Below are 18,665 nucleotides of genomic sequence, written 5' to 3'. Positions count from 1 at the left end.
AATTAGATTTTGCAGTTATTTGATTGGTTCGATAATTTTTAAATTACATTTTTATAATTACTTTTTAAAGAAAAATAAAATTTTAATTTATAGTCAAAACATCATCTATTATAAAACTATCTATTATAAAAAAAAACTATCTATTATAAAACTGAGAGAGCATCTAACATTTTGTGGATCACTGGCAAAAAGTTGTTTTTGAGATTTGGAAACTCACTAAATCGAAACAACCGAAGAAGTCTAAGAGACCAGCAGATATGAGGAGACAAAAGACGAAGAATAGAGTAGCTTTTGCGATGCGTTTTCCTGGATACGGAGTCGTTTTGAGAGAGGCATGCCTGTTCGTATGAGTATCGTTGTTGTTCCTCTTCATGCTTTTCAGTTGAAGCATGACTCTTTACCTACCTTCCTCTGATCAGCTTATATACGTGTGCTCAAAAACATTAAACACGAGAGAAGAAAACGAGAACCTGGCGCCGTCCTGTTCGTATGAGTATCGTTGTTGTTCCTCTTCATGCTTTTTCAGTTGAAGCGTGACTCTTTAGCTACCTTCCTCTGATCAGCTTACATACGTGTGCACAAAAACATTAAACACGAGAGAAGAAAACGAGAACCTGGCGCAAGGAAGAAACCTACAAACCTACAAAGCTTTGATTTCGATTCACGAGGATTTGAATCTTGTTTCACGTTCTCTTCAACACCACTAACCTGAGTTCACATGTTTGAATTTCTTTTTCTGTTTTGTTTTTGCAAAGGGTTACATGTTTTCGAATATTAAAGCCATGCTAATATTTATATTAGTAGGATAAATTAGTCATATATTTTCCCATCATCCTATCAAATGAAGACGAGATATTTTTATTAGTAGGATCAAATTGGTCGTATATTTTCCCATTATCCTATCAAATGAAGACAAGATATATGGTTATAACAATTTGTTTCCCAGATAAATCCTTTGTTGACTTATAGGAAAATTAAATAACCATTGAGGTTATAAGATATAAAAACCTTATTAGTAAAAAATAAATATTTACGGGTTCAATTAGTCATAACTTATTAACTGCTTTTATAATAGAATAACAATCCAAACACCCAAGAAAGAAGATAAAGCTATAGCCGTCATGTAAAGTTCAGTGCCATCGTTACATAAAAGCAGTAACTCCAAGTTGTAGCCGTCCACTCATAAAACAAAAGAGAATAAAATCGTTACATAACTCCAAGTTGCATGCGTTTACAAAATGAACTCCATGCTGTATGCTTTATACTGGTTTTATAATAAGATCATCATACGTTACAGATATATATATACGTCTTTCACAGGCCGCTGTTCTGTGTTCACATCTGCGTTGTGTACACTTGAATAGTTAAATGGTAATTCTATTCTCTATTGTATTTACTCATGGCTAATAAGATTCACAGCCTACTCTTAGTTTTTAAATATTTGGGCCGTTAGAATTTACTAAAGCCCAATAATTACAAAACGTTAAGTCTCCATCTCATGTCATGTCAGCCCAAATTTGTAGTTTTATTACTATAAAAGTTTTTCTCTAACCACGACATTTTATAATATTATATACTTTTATTATTAGCATTTATTTAGTTGTATGTTTCATTATTAAAATAAGTAAATAATATTTTTAATGTAATAAATAGTATTACACCAAATTCCATTAAAAATTATAGTATTACATTAAAATGGTTTGAATTTTGCAGTTGAATGGAAAAAGTTTTAGGTTTGTCAAAAAAAAAAATGAAAAAGTTTTAGGTAAAAACTACATTAAAATGTCATTTTGCAGTTAGGTTGGAGATAATCTAGATAAGTCTTTTTTACTCTCCAAAGTCTCTCTAAACTAAAACGAGCAAAGTCATTAATAAGGGTCCGGTTTAATTTCATTCTGTCGCACTCGCTCGCTACTTAGGACATCTCTAATGGTACTCTATAATATCCTCTATATTTTACACTAAAATGGAGTAACTTTATTATAGAGTTGGATTTGCTCCAATGGTTCACTCTATAATAGAGTTACTCTATAAATAGAGTGAAATATAGAGTTATGTTGTTTTTTCACTCCAAATATAGAGTGAAAATCAACATAACTCTATAATTTACTCTATTTATAGAATAACTCTATTATAAAGTGAATCATTAGAGCAAATCTAACTCTATAATAGAGTTACTTTATTTTAGTGTAAAATATAGAGAAGATTATAGAGTGTCAGAGATGATTTTAACTGGAACGTTATATTACACTCAAAGTGCCAAAATGAGCGTCCAGCAAAGACATATCCCTTTGTATGTCTCCAGCGTGTCCACTTGGTGAAGCTCCACGTCACCTTTAATCCACCAGAGATTTTTTTCTGCTAAACCAAAAGATATTTATAATATACTCCCCCCGTTTCAATATACTTGATGTTTTAGAGAAGTTTTGTTGTTTCATAATAGATGATGTTTGCACAAATTTATGTAACTTTAATTTTATCAAAAACTGTGTAATCAATTGAATTTTTATTATTTCTATTTATAATTAAATAAATTAGTTTTAAATTGTAATTTAGTAATATTTTAAATAAAAAATAGTTTTCCTTAATATTTGTGCATTGAGGTAAAACATCAAGTAATATGGAACAGAGGGAGTACATTCTTATCAAAGATTAGTATAGACTGGTTTAGTGAAATCATTGTTTTCATTTCAACTTTTAATTTGATTCACTCTGTTTAGCAAAAACAATGACTTATTAGTGAGTTACGTGGCATCATTGAACTACTTTACCTGTCGGCAGTGAGGTGTTTAATCACATGGATCGCATCCAAAGCGTAAGCAAGATTTACAGCCGTAGGATCACATGGCACCAGAATCAACGGTCAAAGGAAACAACTGTCTTACTCTTACACATATTAAACGCGGGGAGTACGCTCTACCAGTATAAGCTAACGGAGCATATAAAAACCTCTTTCTCCGATTTTATCCAACACTAATTTTGTTTTGTTTTATTTTCTGTCTGTGAAGAAAGAAGAAAAATAAACCATTTGTTCTTTCTTTGGCTGAGCGGCAATGGCTGAGGAGCAAAAGACAACTACGGTTGACGTGGAATCACCGGCGGTTTTAGCTCCGGCAAAGGAACCAGCTCCTACTCCGGTGGAAGCTTCTAAAGACGTTACGAAGGAGAAAGTTCATAATCCACCTCCTCCTGACGAGTCCAAAGCTCTTGCCGTTGTAGAAAGTAAGCTTCTCTAGTTACACACTATAGTAATTTAGTAAACTTATCTGATAATAACAGTAATCTTCTACTAATGAGGATTGATTTATGTTTTTGATGAATTAAGGATGGTTTAACAATCTGTATCTACCATATCACAAATTAGCCACAAGATTCCATCTCATAGAATTTCATAGTGCTATTAGAACTTCATTAACCCAAAGATAAATCATTATTAAATTAGAGTATGATTATTTTTTTTTCCTAGTCATAATAAAATAATCTGCCTTTGTAGATTTAGTGCTACCTTATCAGAAAAGCATATGGAATCATGGCAATTAATTGTTGACAGCTATGAATTAAGGAAGTTGTTTGGTTATGATTAGTTCCTTTAAAGTTTCCTAACTCTTGGAAAACACCAACCAATTAAAGCACCAACTTTTTTTCAAAATAATTTTAAAATCCTTAGTTTCTTTTTGAAGTTGCTACTATCTTGACAAGAGTTGAGTGGCCCTAAACGGCAAATCCTCTATGTCACCAAGACCCATATAATGTTTTCAATGTGGTAATAAATTTAACAATATGTAATACTTATTGTAAGTGAGCTTCTCGCAGAACCCATTGAAGAGGCTACACCAAAGAAAAGTTCATCTGGTTCCATGGATAGAGGTAAACTCTATCACATTATGTTGACTACTTTTGGTTACATAACTAACACTATAATGTGATGTGTGTCTTGGTCAGATGTGAAACTTGCAGACTTGGAAAAAGAGAAGAAAACTTCATTCATCAAAGCATGGGAAGAGAGTGAGAAGTCAAAAGCAGAGAACAAGTAAACTTTCCTTGAATACTTTTCATCTTCTTACCTCAAAACATTACCACTTCTGCCTAATAATCATCAGCTAATGATGAAAAAATGGACAGGGCACAAAAGAAGGTATCTGATGTGCTTGCTTGGGAGAACAGCCAAAAAGCAGCCATTGAAGCCCAACTAAGGAAGATAGAAGAAAAACTAGAGAAGAAGAAGGCAGAGTATGGTGAGAAAATGAAGAACAAAGTGGCTGCGATCCACAAGCAAGCAGAAGAGAAAAGAGCAATGGTTGAAGCTAAAAGAGGAGAGGAGCTTCTTAAAGCCGAAGAAATGGCTGCCAAGCACAGAGCCACTGGTATCGTTCCCAAGGCAACTTGTGGATGCTTCTAAGTTGTGTTCTCAAGCCATTGGTCATTCATGTCTCTCTTTTTGGTGTTATTCTGCTACTTTTTCTTTGTTTGTTGTCTTGTTTATATATTGGTGATCTTGTGTGTAAAAGAAGATCAGGGTTAAAGCATGTGTGACTGCAGTTTCACATATAATCTGTAAATTTTAACATGTTGATACTTGGATTGGCTCACACAATTCTAGATAAACTCATCACACATAAGAAAGAGACCAAGACACATGTGAATCTAGGAGCAATAAAAAAGTGTAGTAAAATTGTCTTCTTCTGTTTGATCTTACTACTAGGAAATTAGGCCTCAAGTCTTGAAATAAGAAAAAAACATGAAAAGTCATCAAACACCCAAATCCCAAAGGGTAAAAGGTTTCTTAGAATATGAAAAACGAAAGTTGACCAAAGGTCACTTAAAGATGCACATCATGCAGAAGAATTCTTCAAAGCAAAACCAAACCACCAGTCCTCGGGTTGAAAGGTTCAGATATAATCAACCGCTATTAATACGGCCTTTCTTCTTGCCTGAGTGTTGCCTTCATCTCTGGAACGAGCTTGTAACTGCCAAAGCTTAACGATTTGCCTCCACAACACACCTAAACAATGGCAAAACAATCATTTGGAATCTGGTGTATGTGTAATGCGGCTTTAGTTGCAAAAGATTCCAAGAGAGGGATTGGTCTTACCGCCTGGAGAATGTGAACCTTGTTGAAGTTACTGACAGTAGATTGCCTTGTCGATAAGTGACGGAATTGGCTTGATTTCGGTTCCAAGTTCTTGCTCAGTTTGGTACCTGTTGATAAACCACCATATGAATGAGTTAAAAAAAGGCTTAAAACCACCAGAACAAAAGCAGAGGAAGAAACACGAACATTTTGAAGCGGTCCTCATACGTTACCAAGTTCACAGCCAACCCAAGGTGTCCATACCTTCCTGATCGACCAACCTGGCAGTGTGACAAAACAAACCCTCATTAACAATATGAAGGAAAAGAATGTGCTCAAAGACGATAGATGAAAAAAAAAACTTTTCCTTAAACATACCCTGTGTAGATACGACTCAGAAGTCCTCGGGAAATCAAAATTAATGACCACATTCACAGCTTGAATGTCAATTCCACGTGTAAACAAATCTGCAACATACATCCCCCAGTTTGGTATTATCAATCATCTCTTCCTACACATGAAACTTAAAAGAACATTACGCGAGCTAACAACACAAAACGCACCAGTGCAAACAAGGTTTCTGCATGCACCGTTGCGGAAATCATGGAAGACCCTGTTACGGTGGTCTTGAGCCATCTTTGCATGGATATAGAAGCATGAGTAACCAAGTTCTGTGATTTTCTTGGCTAGCAGCTCCACACGATTGACAGAGTTGCAAAAGATAATGGATTGGTTTATTTGAAGCTGCATTTGTAAAAAAAATATACTTATAAACAGTCCATGACCATGAGTAGCTATAAAATTTAGGGCTGTCCAGAAACCTAACCTTGGAGAAAAGCGTGTTAAGGCAGTGCACCTTCTGCCTCTCTTCAACAAAAGCATAGTACTGTGTGACACCCATTAGTGTCAGCTGGTCCATGAGATTGATAATGTAAGGCTTCCTGAGATAACGATCCTTGAAGTACTTGACAGTGACGGGAAATGTAGCTGAAAACATCAAAATCTGACGGTTTTGGGGCAAGAACTGTATCAACTCCTCTATAGAAGGTTGAAATTCTGCAGACAGAAGCTTGTCGGCCTGGGAAAATGAGTCACAGCAATCAGCTTAGTCCACCAAATCTGCAACTATCTAGCATCAGAAGAAAAAAGGCCAGGCTTACCTCATCCATCACAAGCATGGCACAATCTTTCAAAACGCAGACACCCTTTTTGGTCAGATCTAAGATTCTCCCAGGGGTTCCAACCAGCAAATGGACAGGTTGATACAAACGCATGATATCATCCCTCAGGCTGGTACCGCCAGTGGTGACCATGACCTCAATGTTCAAGTATTTTGAAAGCTCCTTGCAAACTTGTGATGTCTGAAGAGCCAACTCTCGGGTTGGGACTAAAATTACAGCTGCAACAAGAAACCAAATCAGCAAGGTGTACAAACTAGAGAAAATACAGCAAGAAAGGAACGCAGCCATTCCTCAGAAAGGAAGTTCCACCGATCAAATAACTCACTGGAAGAAAGAGAAAAAACAATACCTTGAATGATATTGTTCTCAGGGTCAATCTTCTCAAGGGTAGGGATGCAGAAGGCACCAGTCTTCCCAGTCCCGTTTTTGGCTCTAGCGAGGATATCACTTCCAGTCAAAGCAATAGGAATGCTTTCCTCCTGAATAGGAGACGGCTTCTCAAAACCCTTTTCATATATCCCCCTCAGCAGATCCCTCTTCAAAAAGTAATCCTCAAATTCATTTCCTTTAGTAGCCGTCACATCCTGCACACATTCATTATTACAACAAAACGAAAAAAAGAAGTAAGCTCTAAGAGAAACGCAACAAAGGGTTCAAAGCTTCAACGATATACCTCAGTCTGGTAACGGTTATCACGAGGAGGGAGCTTCAACGTTGCTTTCCAGTCCTGGTTACTGATAAATAAAGCACACACATAGTCAAAGAAACGAACTTTAGTTTCAAATCATATAAAGCACAAAACTTTACATCAACCCATCAACGGAGAACTTACTTAGAATCGTTGTTAGCTTCAGATTGAACAGTCTTCTCGACTTCATCTACATAACTGGGATTACCAGGAAGCTGAGCGCGTGTAGACCACTGCTGCTGCTGTTGCTGTTGGATCTGGTGAGGAGGAGGGTTTTGTTGTGTGTGACCTCTCTGAACGTACTGCTGAGCATCAGGTTGCTGCTGCTGATGTGGAGGCAAAGGGGTACGAGACTGAACATACTGTTGAGGAAACGGAGTGCGTGAGTGAAGGTACTGTTGTTGAGGAGGCGGGTTCGGATTCGGGTTCCGTGACTGAAAATTAGGATCCGGAGCTCCAATACCCGGTGGAAATCTCCCTCTGTTGTTGTTGTTATTATCCATTACAAATCTCTCTTCTTCTTCTTCTTCTTCTTTGATCTCGAAACTACACAGGAACAAGAGATATAACCCTAACGAAAGAAATCTTCAAATCTCAATAAGAATGCTTAAAACAATAATCAAAACAGAGTGATGGGGGAGCAAGATCGAAATAATTTTCTCGGAAACAGTTTGCGGAGAAAGTGAAAGAGAGAGAGAGAGAGAGAGAGACTCGCCGGCGTCGTTTGTTAGGGCGTCTATCGATTTTTTTTTTTTTTTATTACACACACTTCTTCACTCACTCTTATCCACATCATTTCTTTTTTTAATTAGTAGCCCCCTCAACTTTTCATTAATTCTTAAATAACCCCATCGTTTTAATAATGTTATTTCTCTCCCCTAGTTTAAAAATAGAGCGCTCTGAAGACGTGGAGGCCCTTCATTTGCTCTAAAACTAACTATAAAAAAGAGTGAACGTGGAATAAACAAGTACTAGAATTAGACATTAGATGATCGATACTAGTTTCATATCAAGAATCTTTGATAAATAAGACAATAGACCGAACTCATATATCAAGAATGTTTAGTCCAACTTAGAGAACAAAACTTTCAAGAAATAAGAAGATAGAACAATGTCGTTTACTGGAACGTTGGATAAATGCAAGAGCAGAACACCAGAACTGTAGACATCACATTTCTCAGACAAGGCACCTCCTCCTCCACATTCTGGTGCAATGTAACACACAGTACCTCTCATACTCGGAGTGCTGCTCACTCCACCGCTCTTCTGAACATTCACATCACACCATAAACCAGAATCTTGACTCTGTTTTTTAACTGATTTTAGATCTCCCCTTAACCCATCTACCCACCAGTCTATACTATTCCTTTTTTTCCTCTTGGTAGGGTTATTATGTTCATGATGATCATTGTCTCTGTGAAACCAAGAGTCAATGCTTGAGATTGAGCTTATCCCTCTCTTCCTTTTCTTCTTCTTCCTCGTCTTTCTTGTTAGCTCTTCACAAAACTCTTCCTTCCACCACTCTCTAGGCTTTCTCTTCTTCTTCTTCTTTTTCTTAGAGACACATGATGTTGATGACCCATCACCATTTTTGATCCACTCCTTGTTACTCTCTTTCTTAATCTCACTCCCAGTGGCAGTGAGTCCACTCCATCACATAGTCTTTCACACTCCCTGACTCAACCCCTCCTCTGCTTCCACCGTTATTATCCTGTTTCCACCACCAATCTCTCTTCGAACCCACTTTCTGCTTACCACCACTCTCCACACTCATCTGCTCCAAACAGCTCTCAGACACACTCCCTTTCTCCAAACTCACCTCCGGTGATAACCCTCCTCCCGGAGAAGCTCCAACCCCACCACCACCACAACCATTCTCCGGCGAGAAACTCACCGCGTTATTACCCTCTTCGAACAGAGTAATCACACTCTCACTCTCCTCAAGAATCGACCTGTTATCTTCTTCTTCAACAACAACAACATCCTTACTCTTCTCATCATCATCATCATCATCATCTTCCTCAATCAAAACCCTAGTCTCATCCCCACCACACCCTAACCCTAAAGCCTCAGACTTTACCCTCGCGAGACCGAAATCTCCGATCTTTGCCTTGAAACCTGAATCCAAAAGGACATTACTCGGCTTCACATCTCCGTGTATGATCGGAGGATCACAGCAAATCAATGGTGAAGAAACTCAATCCCTCTCGCCACATCAGTCGCAATCTCGAACCTTTTCCTCCAATCCGAGGAGGGAGACGACGTGAGGGGAGCTTATTAGGAGAGATGAGAGAGAGAGCTCGTTGTGACGGCGAGGGAGGCGCCGGTGGGGAGATCGGCTCTGTAGACGATGCCGAACCCGCCGTGGCCGAGTTGAGTCGACTCAGAGAACGAGATCTGAGGGAGCTGTTCGGTTCCGGTAGAAGAGGATTGTTAGGATGATTAGTAGAGCTCCGGTTAAGGTTAGAGAACCGGTTAGGATTAAAGGAAGGGTATGGAGACTGTGGTGAGTGTTGGTTATAATCGGGGGAGGAGTATAGGCGGAGAGAAGCGAGAGGGCATTTTTGAAAGATTGAAATGTTTCAAGTCGGAGAAGTATCCATAGAAAGAAGAAGGTAAGGGAGCATGGAGAGAAGGGTGCTCTTAAAGCGTCTGACGGTGAGATTCACGAGGGTTTTCGTGTTTTTTAGTTTGAAAGGGTCCCACAGTGGACACTGCGAGATTTAATTGGGGGGAAGTGATGGGGAAGTCAACCTCACTCGCCTGAGTGGAGACACGCGCGTTTGTCTTGTCATGTGGAGTGTGGTTAGAGCCTCGGCATTTTATCATTCAAATTTGATTCTATTCAATCCGAAAATTCCGGATATCCGTAAGCTTTCAAAACAAAGCAAATACTAATATTCAATATCCGTTAAAACCGAAGCAAATCACAAATAGTAAAATTTTGGGAAGCGAATATCTGATCTGATCCGTTAATATATAAATACATGTATATTTTGATTATATTTAAAATTTTAAATGTATAAAATTATAAAATTATTATTTTAACATATGATTTGACAGATTCTATTCATGTTATTACTTATATAAAAGTATTACATAAAACGAAAAGAAAACATTTATGATAATTATAATCTTTTTTTTAAGTTTTGTGTTATTATAATTCTTAACTAAGTTTAAAAAATTTACAAAATATGTAGATTCACTATTTCTTTTCCTAATGGTAGTCTTTTTATTTGTCATCTGCTATACCAACTGACTGAGCTATGGCCATTACCAAAATATCATCCTCGTTTTACTAGATGACTGTCACGGATATATAACTACTCGAGACATAATTTTACCACCCTATGTGGAGATCGTTGATAACCCACAACAGAGCAAATGGATCTGTGTATTATATTTGATTAAAAAATTGTGTTATATCGTATTTGGTTTGTTCTAAAGACAAAATACTTGGTCTGGAATTTTTTATTCTTTATTCCTTTTGAAATAGTCACACATGATGTAAAAATGGGTTTTTTGATGAACAAATTTAACAGTCATTTAAAAAACAAAATCATGTTATATTTATTCAGGCTGTTGAGGAAAATATCAGTTACTCAGCTGTTCTCACCACAGCGTATCGAGGCCACCCAAGCTCTACGGATGAAAAAGATGCAAGAACTTATCAACTTCGTGAGTGAATGCAGTGATAGAGAAGAAGCTGTTGATATTTCTCGTGCATCCTTCGTCACAGCCCTCAATATCATTTCGAATATTTTGTTTTCAGTCGACCTCGGTAACTACGACTCGAGGAAGTCCAGTGACTTTCAGGACATGGTGATTGGTGTCATGGAATCTATCGGAAATACAGACCTTGCTAACTATTTCCCATTTATGAGATTTCTTGACTTGCAAGGTAATAAAAAGAAGGTAAAGGACTGCTCGGAGAGGTTGTTTAGGGCTTTCAGAGGATTGTACGATGATCGAATCAAGGGAAACTCATTGCAAACGGACAATAAAGATGTTTCGAGCAAGGATTTTCTGGATGCGCTTATTGATCTCAACCAAGGAGATGAAGCTGAGCTAAACACTAATCAGATTGAACACCTTCTTCTCGTAAGTCTTCTCTTATTTTACATGATATGGTCACATGAATGAACATTACAAAAGATTAGCCAAATTAGTTTGGAGATACTATTTTTTTGATCAATCTTCATATTCAAACACATCAGTACTCTCCTAATGGCGTATGTATACCAAAGTAATTTATTAAAAATTCCAATGAAATGCAAATTTAGAATAACTGAAATCTATATTAGCTTGGAGAAAAATGGTTATAAATAGAGGAAGTAGTGGAACAAATAAGTGGAATAAATAATCAAAGATGAAAGAGGAATACTTTTGTTTACAAACTGATTCATCTGCTAAATAGTAGAAACAATTATTTTCTTCTTTTTTTTCAAAAAGAATCTTTGCCAATTCAGTCATCTTGTTTAGCAGAATAAGTGGAACTTAAAATCGAAATTCTTTTACAATATATCAAATTCCACCAATTTATTCTAATAATTGTGTAGGCAATTTCACCTTTAGTATATCTGACTTTGACGATGTATAGTACGTGCATGTATGTGTCAGGACCTATTTTCAGCCGGCACAGACACAAACTCTAGTACCGTGGAATGGGCAATGGCTGAACTACTCCAAAACCCCAAAACAATGACAAAAGTTCAAGACGAGATCGATAGTGTGATAGGCAATAATGGTGTCGTCCAAGAGTCAGATATCTCACAACTTCCATATTTACAAGCTGTAGTTAAAGAAACTTTCCGTCTCCATCCAGCTGCTCCACTTCTCCTCCCGCGGAAAGCAGAAACAGATGTGGAGATTCTTGAGTTTCTTGTGCCTAAAGACACCCAGGTTTTGGTGAACGTGTGGGCGGTAGGACGAGACCCGAGTAGGTGGGAGAATCCAAACCGGTTCAAACCAGAAAGGTTTTTGGGTAAAGAGACTGATGTGAAAGGCAGAGACTATGAGCTTACACCGTTTGGTGCCGGGCGACGAATTTGTCCGGATTGCCTTTGGCTGTGAAGATAGTGCCTCTCATGCTTGCTTCTCTTCTTTATTCTTTTGACTGGAAGCTTCTAAACGGTGCCGCTTCTGAGGACTTGGATATGGACGAGAGCTTCGGCCTTACATTGCATAAGACCAATGCGTTACATGCTGTGCCTGTCAAAAAACGAGTCATTAGTTGATCACTGCTAAAGTTACATATGCTTTTGTTTAATACGAATATAACTACTTTCATAAATCTGGTTATTAATATTTTTTTTTGTCAATCTGGTTAATTAATATAGTCAGTTTTGGTTTGTGTTTGATTTTTTCCAGTCGACTCAAATGTCCTTGATTGATTGTTCGAGTTTCATAAATTAGAATGTATTTATGTTCGAGTTTCACCTTGATTGATTGTTTGCGATTGGAGCTACGGATTTGAGTTTGCAGGAAACCGATAGAATCCTCAACAGAATCATTGTGTGTGTGTGTTTGATGATGATGATGATGATGATGATGATACTCTGTGTGTGTGTGTGTTTGAATATGCTGCTGCTGATGATGATACTGTGTGTGTGTGTGTGTGTTTGAATATGCTGCTGATGATGATGATACTTTGTGTGTGTGTGTGTGTGTTTGAATATGATGGTGATGCTTTGTGTTTGAGTATGATGATACTTCCTTTGATCAAACTCTCATATTCCTCTATTTACAGAGAATCATCCCATGGCTCCCCCCAAAGAGATGAACGAACATCCCAAAGCGAAGGTGAATGCCGTTCACGATCTGGATGAAGGTAACTCGTCAGTGATCTCGAGTACACTTTTTGTGCACGAGTTACTCAAAGAGGGTTTTGAATGATTATTCATCCACTAGAGATCTATCCATACACTTTTCTTCAGTTTTTCTTTTTTTGCATTACTTGTTTGTGTATGTGTGTTTGAATATGAGGATGTTTCACTCTTGCAGAGGACGCTTGGCTGAAACTTCACGAGGATGTTCTTGCTACTTTGCGTGCACAAAACAACCTGTTGGTGTCTCTTAGGAAGAAACAAGAGGAGTATGTTAGGAAAGAGGATCTGAAGGAGATGAAAGAACAAATAGAGAGAAAATCTCCAAAGCCATTCCTTCCGTTGCAAATAAGATTGTGGAGACATTGAAGAAGGAAAAAGCTGAAGATGATGACTCACGTGCACAACTCATTGCGGCCGAGCTGAAAAAACTTGGGGAAGGTATTAAACTCTGAAATTCATCAAACGATCCTTGCACATATATCTACAAGAGTTTGTAATTACCAATCCAGTCCTTATGTTTTGAGGTGTTTTACTTAAAAATCTGATTGATAAATAATTCCATTCGAAGGGTCATTGTTTGTGATCATTCACCGCTCTTTTTGTGTGATTCGGTTACTTTTTCTTTGTTTGTTGTCTTGTTTACATATTGGTGATTTTGTGTGTAAAAGAAATCGAGTTTAAAGCATATAACAGTTTCACATATAATCTGTAAGTTCTATAACATGTTGATAACATTGGATTGGCTCACACAACTCTAGGTAAAGACATCATACATTAGACAATGACCAAGACACAGGTGAATCTAGGAGCAATAAGAATGTGTAGTGAAATTGTCTTCTTCGGATTTGTCCAAAAGGAAAAAGAAAAAAAAATTGTCTTCAAGTCTTTACTGCTAGGAAATTAAACTTCCAAGTCTTAAAAAAGAAGAGACCAAAAGAAGTCATCACACACCCGGATCCCAAAGGGTAAAAGGTTTCTTAGAAAATGAAAACGAAAGTTGAGAGAAGGTACATTATAAGATTCACATCATGGAGGTACCAAACCACCAGTCCTCGGGTTGAAAGGTTCAGATATAATCAACCGCTATTAATACGGCCTTTCTTCTTGCCTGAGTGTTGCCTTCATCTCTGGAACGAGCTTGTAACTGCCAAAGCTTAACGATTTGCCTCCACAACACACCTAAACAATGGCAAAACAATCATTTGGAATCTGGTGTATGTGTAATGCGGCTTTAGTTGCAAAAGATTCCAAGAGAGGGATTGGTCTTACCGCCTGGAGAATGTGAACCTTGTTGAAGTTACTGACAGTAGATTGCCTTGTCGATAAGTGACGGAATTGGCTTGATTTCGGTTCCAAGTTCTTGCTCAGTTTGGTACCTGTTGATAAACCACCATATGAATGAGTTAAAAAAAGGCTTAAAACCACCAGAACAAAAGCAGAGGAAGAAAAACGAACATTTTGAAGCGGTCCTCATACGTTACCAAGTTCACAGCCAACCCAAGGTGTCCATACCTTCCTGATCGACCAACCTGGCAGTGTCACAAAACAAAACCTCATTAGCAATATGAACGAAAAGAATGTGCTCAGAGACGATAGATAAAAAAAAAAATTTTCCTTAAACATACCCTGTGTAGATACGACTCAGAAGTCCTCGGGAAAATCAAAATTAATGACCACATTCACAGCTTGAATGTCAATTCCACGTGTAAACAAATCTGCAACAGACAGACATTCCCCAGTTTAGTCTTATCATCATCTCTTCCAACACATGAAACTTGAAAGACATTACGCGAGCTAACACAAAACGCACCAGTGCAAACAAGGTTTCTGCAGGCACCATTGCGGAAATCATGGAAGACCCTGTTACGGTGGTCTTGAGCCATCTTTGCATGGATATAGAAGCATGAGTAACCACTAACCAAGTTCTGTGATTTTCTTGGCTAGCAGCTCCACACGGTTGACAGAGTTGCAAAAGATAATGGATTGGTTTATTTGAAGCTGCATTTGTAAAAAAAAAAAATATACTTATAAACAGTCCATGACCATGAGTAGCTATAAAATTTAGGGCTTTCCAGAAAACCTAACCTTGGAGAAAAGCGTGTTAAGGCAGTGCACCTTCTGCCTCTCTTCAACAAAAGCATAATACTGTGTGACACCCATAAGTGTCAGCTGATCCATGAGATTGATAATGTAAGGCTTCCTGAGATAACGATCCTTGAAGTACTTGACAGTGACAGGAAACGTAGCTGAAAACATCAAAATCTGACGGTTTTGGGGCAAGAACTGTATCAACTCCTCTATAGAAGGTTGAAATCCTGCGGACAGAAGCTTGTCGGCCTGAGAAAATGAGTCACAACAATCAGATTATGCTAAAATAAAGCAAGTCCACCAAATCTCCAAACATATAGCATAAGAAAAAAGGCCAGTGGGATATCAGGAACACACCTCATCCATTACAAGCATGGCAGAATCTTTCAAAACGCACACACCCTTTTTGGTAAGATCTAAAATCCTTCCAGGAGTTCCAACCAGTAAATGGACAGGCTGATACAATCGCATGATATCATCCCTCAGGCTTGTACCGCCAGTGGTGACCATAACCTCGATGTTCAAGTATTTCGAAAGCTCCTTGCAAACTTGTGATGTCTGAAGTGCCAGCTCTCGGGTTGGGACTAGAATTACAGCTGCATAAGAAAACTAAATCAACAATGGTATATACAAAACTAAAAGAAAATACAGCCGTTCGTCTCACTGATACTACTCAACTAACGAAGCAGAAGAGGAAGAAAAAAAAACCTTGAATGACATTGTTCTCAGGGTCAATCTTCTCAAGAGTAGGGATGCAGAAGGCACCAGTCTTCCCAGTCCCGTTCTTAGCTCTAGCGAGGATATCACTTCCAGTCAAAGCAATGGGAATGCTTTCTTCCTGGATAGGAGAAGGCTTCTCAAAACCCTTTTCATATATCCCTCTTAGCAGATCTCTCTTCAGAAAGTAATCCTCAAATTCATTTCCTTTAGTGGCCGTCACATCCTGCACACATCATAACAAACACAAACAAGTAAGCTCTAAAGGAACAAGGTTCATATAAACTCAAAGGAAAACTTATTAACCTCAGTCTGGTAACGGTTATCTCGAGGTGGGAGCTTCAACGTTGCTTTCCAGTCCTGGTTACTGATAAAACCATAACCAAAGAAACCAACTTTAATTTCAATCAAACCATATAAAAGCACAAAACTTTAACTTCACCACTTACGTAGAATCGTTGTTAGCTTCAGATTGAACCGTCTTCTCGACTTCTTCTACATAACTGGTATCACCAGGAAGCTGAGCGCGTGTAGACCACTGCTGGATCTGCTGAGGGTTTTGTTGTTGTTGTTGTTGTTGTTGTTGTTGTGGTGAGTAACTCTCTGAACGTACTGCTGAGCATCAGGTTGCTGCTGCGGCGGCGGAGGCAACGGAGTCCGAGACTGTAGATACTGCTGAGGAAACGGAGTCCGTGAGTGAAGGTACTGTTGAGGCATCGGGTTTCGGGTTCGGGTTCCGTGACTGAAAATTAGGATCCGGAGCTCCAATCCCCGGCGGAAATCTCCCTCTGTTGTTGTTATCCATCACAATCACTCTTCTTCTTCGATCTCGAAACTATAGCCCTAATCTACCGAAATGAATCTTCACAGCTCGAAAAATCGCAATCTCAGAAATGCTTTAAAAACAAGAATCAAATTGTGAGAGAGATGATTGATGGGAACTCAAGGAGCAAAGAGATCAGAATGTTGATAATTTTCTCGGGAAAGTTTGCTGAGAAAGTGAAAAGAGAGAGAGAGACTCTCGCCGGCGTCGTTTGTTAGGGCGTCGAACTGATTTTTTTTTTTTTTATTACACACACTTCTTCACTCACTCTTATCCACATCATTTGTTTTTAAATTAGCCCCCTTAACTTTTCGTTAATTCTGAAATAACCCCATAATTTAAATAATGTTATAACTCTCCCCTAATCTAAAAATAGAGCTCTGGAAAAAACGTGGGAGCCCTTCATTTGCTCGGAAACTATAAAAAGAAAGGACGTGGAGTAAAACAATTCTAGAATTAGACAGTAGATGATCGATACTAGTTTCATTTCGAATCTCCACCGATGGAGCCAAAATAAACACACAACGCCTATATCAAGAATCTTTGATAAATAAGACGATAGACCGAATCCAACCTGAACAAACTTTTTCAAGATAGAAAAAGAAAATGTCGTTTACTGGAACGTTGGATAAATGCAAGGCGTGTGACAAAACCGTCTACGTCATGGATTTGTTGACGCTAGAGGGTAACACTTATCACAAATCATGTTTCCGATGCAGTCACTGCAATGGCACTCTCCAGGTTACTTCTTATTATTATTCCTCTCCATTCTCAACTATGTTACTACGATGGTTATGAATATAGATTGAATATTTTTTCTTCAACAGATGAGTACTTACTCGTCCATGGATGGAGTTCTTTACTGCAAGACTCACTTCGAACAGCTTTTCAAAGAGTCTGGCAATTTCAGCAAGAACTTTCAGACTGGAAAGACAGAGAAGTCGAATGAACAAATGGTAATAGAACATTTATAATTCTTTTATTAATATGTTTCTAATGTTTTAAAAATCTAGTCGAAACAATTTTTTTTAAATTCGATTAATACTATTTAAATTGGTTTAAACTGTTATAAACCGATTAAGATCAAAATTAGTTGAATGGTATAAATCAAGCAACAAGGTTAGTACGAATCCAAAAAAAAAAATCTAATTTTTATAATTCATCAAAACAGTTTTATAATTAAACAAAAAGCTAAAATATCTAATATAATTATAAAATATATTTAAAAAAACTATAGTTGTTAAAGTCTTTGTCTAAGCCCCGAATGATTCACCTACTCCCTAGTCATCATACTGATTTCTTGAACATTTGATTATTTTCATACTCAATTGAATCACCAAAGAATCGAGCTCCAAGCAAGTTATCTTCATTCTTCAGTGGAACACAAGACAAGTGTGCGAGTTGTCACAAAACCGTTTACCCACTTGAGAAAGTAAACATGGAAGGTGAATGTTACCACAAGACTTGCTTCAAGTGCGCACACAGTGGTTGCCCTTTGACTCACTCTTCTTACGCTTCTCTCAACGGTGTCCTCTACTGTAAAGTCCATTTCAACCAGCTCTTTCTCGAGAAAGGAAGTTACAACCACGTCCATCAAGCCGCTGCTAACCACCGCCGAACCGCCTCTTCTGGTGCCTCTACTCCGCCTTCTGAAGATCAGAAACCTGAAGAAAACACTGCAATTCCGGAAGGAGATGCAGGAGAAGAAGCAGCAGTCCCTGAAGCTGCTGCAGGAGAAGAGCCTGAGCCTGTGGTTGAGTCTTGAATGTTGTGGAGGAAGAATCTAATCAGTTGTCAAATTTGAAGTTTATATACACACTTATTTTTATAATGAATATTTGTACACAATTTGTTGCTATTTCTTTTTGTAAATCTTTTGTAAATTTAAAAGCTTTTTTGGGAGAGAATCTGCTGTAAGCAAATATTTATAATTTATTTTATTTATGAATTAAGATTCAAAACATATGGTATCAGAGTATGCAAACATAGTTCTATCCTTTGCTTGTAACGTAAGTTATCAAATGGAGATGAATATTTGTGTTCTTAAGATGGATAGGTGTTTCAAGACATGAACAGAGCCTTGCATTGTGCCATTGTGTCATCTGGACTCGTAACTGCAACGCAAAAGAAACAATCTTACTGGTCATGAAGTTGTCACCAACAAAAACACAGAGATTAACCAACTAACTGACCTGAATGGCCAATTGTTTTTGGTGATTCATATATTTCATAATCATTTCCACCCTGAAGAAGTAAAAGCTGGTTGTTT

General features: G+C 37.9%; 3 protein-coding genes and 3 pseudogenes across 4 annotated transcripts; 3 read left to right on the top strand and 3 right to left on the bottom strand.

Annotated features, from left to right (window-relative positions):
- The first annotated feature begins 2,980 nt into the window (after window positions 1-2,980).
- LOC108850062 (remorin-like) lies at window positions 2,981-4,575 on the top strand. Its single transcript, XM_018623654.2, has 4 exons — window positions 2,981-3,222; window positions 3,814-3,867; window positions 3,943-4,030; window positions 4,123-4,575. The coding sequence occupies exons 1-4, from the start codon at window positions 3,054-3,056 to the stop codon at window positions 4,397-4,399; spliced, it is 588 nt and encodes a 195-aa protein (XP_018479156.1). The 5' UTR covers window positions 2,981-3,053; the 3' UTR covers window positions 4,400-4,575.
- A 68-nt stretch (window positions 4,576-4,643) lies between these two features.
- On the bottom strand, window positions 4,644-7,696 carry LOC108850061 (DEAD-box ATP-dependent RNA helicase 6). 2 transcript variants are annotated; one of them, XM_057009035.1, is made up of 11 exons: window positions 7,656-7,696; window positions 7,085-7,486; window positions 6,926-6,986; window positions 6,602-6,836; window positions 6,232-6,470; window positions 5,898-6,149; window positions 5,635-5,815; window positions 5,450-5,538; window positions 5,279-5,352; window positions 5,093-5,199; window positions 4,644-5,002 (listed from the first exon to the last, which is right to left on the bottom strand). In XM_057009035.1, exons 2-10 carry the CDS (start codon window positions 7,441-7,443, stop codon window positions 5,121-5,123), a joined length of 1,569 nt encoding a protein of 522 aa, XP_056865015.1. In that variant the 5' UTR covers window positions 7,444-7,486; window positions 7,656-7,696; the 3' UTR covers window positions 4,644-5,002; window positions 5,093-5,120. The 2 variants fall into 2 exon arrangements, with proteins under 2 accessions (XP_056865015.1, XP_056865016.1); XM_057009036.1 differs by having other exon boundaries at window positions 7,652-7,669.
- Window positions 7,697-7,924: 228 nt separating this feature from the next.
- LOC108851081 (receptor-like serine/threonine-protein kinase At2g45590) lies at window positions 7,925-9,517 on the bottom strand (annotated as a pseudogene).
- A 1,056-nt stretch (window positions 9,518-10,573) lies between these two features.
- On the top strand, window positions 10,574-12,177 carry LOC108850064 (cytochrome P450 76C2-like; annotated as a pseudogene).
- A 1,397-nt stretch (window positions 12,178-13,574) lies between these two features.
- LOC108850060 (DEAD-box ATP-dependent RNA helicase 6-like) lies at window positions 13,575-16,638 on the bottom strand (annotated as a pseudogene).
- A 241-nt stretch (window positions 16,639-16,879) lies between these two features.
- Window positions 16,880-18,295, top strand: LOC108850059 (LIM domain-containing protein PLIM2a-like). The gene is made up of 3 exons (XM_018623652.2): window positions 16,880-17,137; window positions 17,224-17,352; window positions 17,739-18,295. The coding sequence occupies exons 1-3, from the start codon at window positions 17,003-17,005 to the stop codon at window positions 18,159-18,161; spliced, it is 687 nt and encodes a 228-aa protein (XP_018479154.1). The 5' UTR covers window positions 16,880-17,002; the 3' UTR covers window positions 18,162-18,295.
- The last annotated feature ends 370 nt before the right edge of the window (window positions 18,296-18,665 follow it).

The sequence above is a fragment of the Raphanus sativus genome, chromosome 4, assembly GCF_000801105.2.
Source record: "Raphanus sativus cultivar WK10039 chromosome 4, ASM80110v3, whole genome shotgun sequence".
In the NCBI taxonomy this organism is placed as follows: Eukaryota; Viridiplantae; Streptophyta; class Magnoliopsida; order Brassicales; family Brassicaceae; genus Raphanus; species Raphanus sativus.
This window is presented reverse-complemented; position numbering and strand designations above follow the sequence as displayed.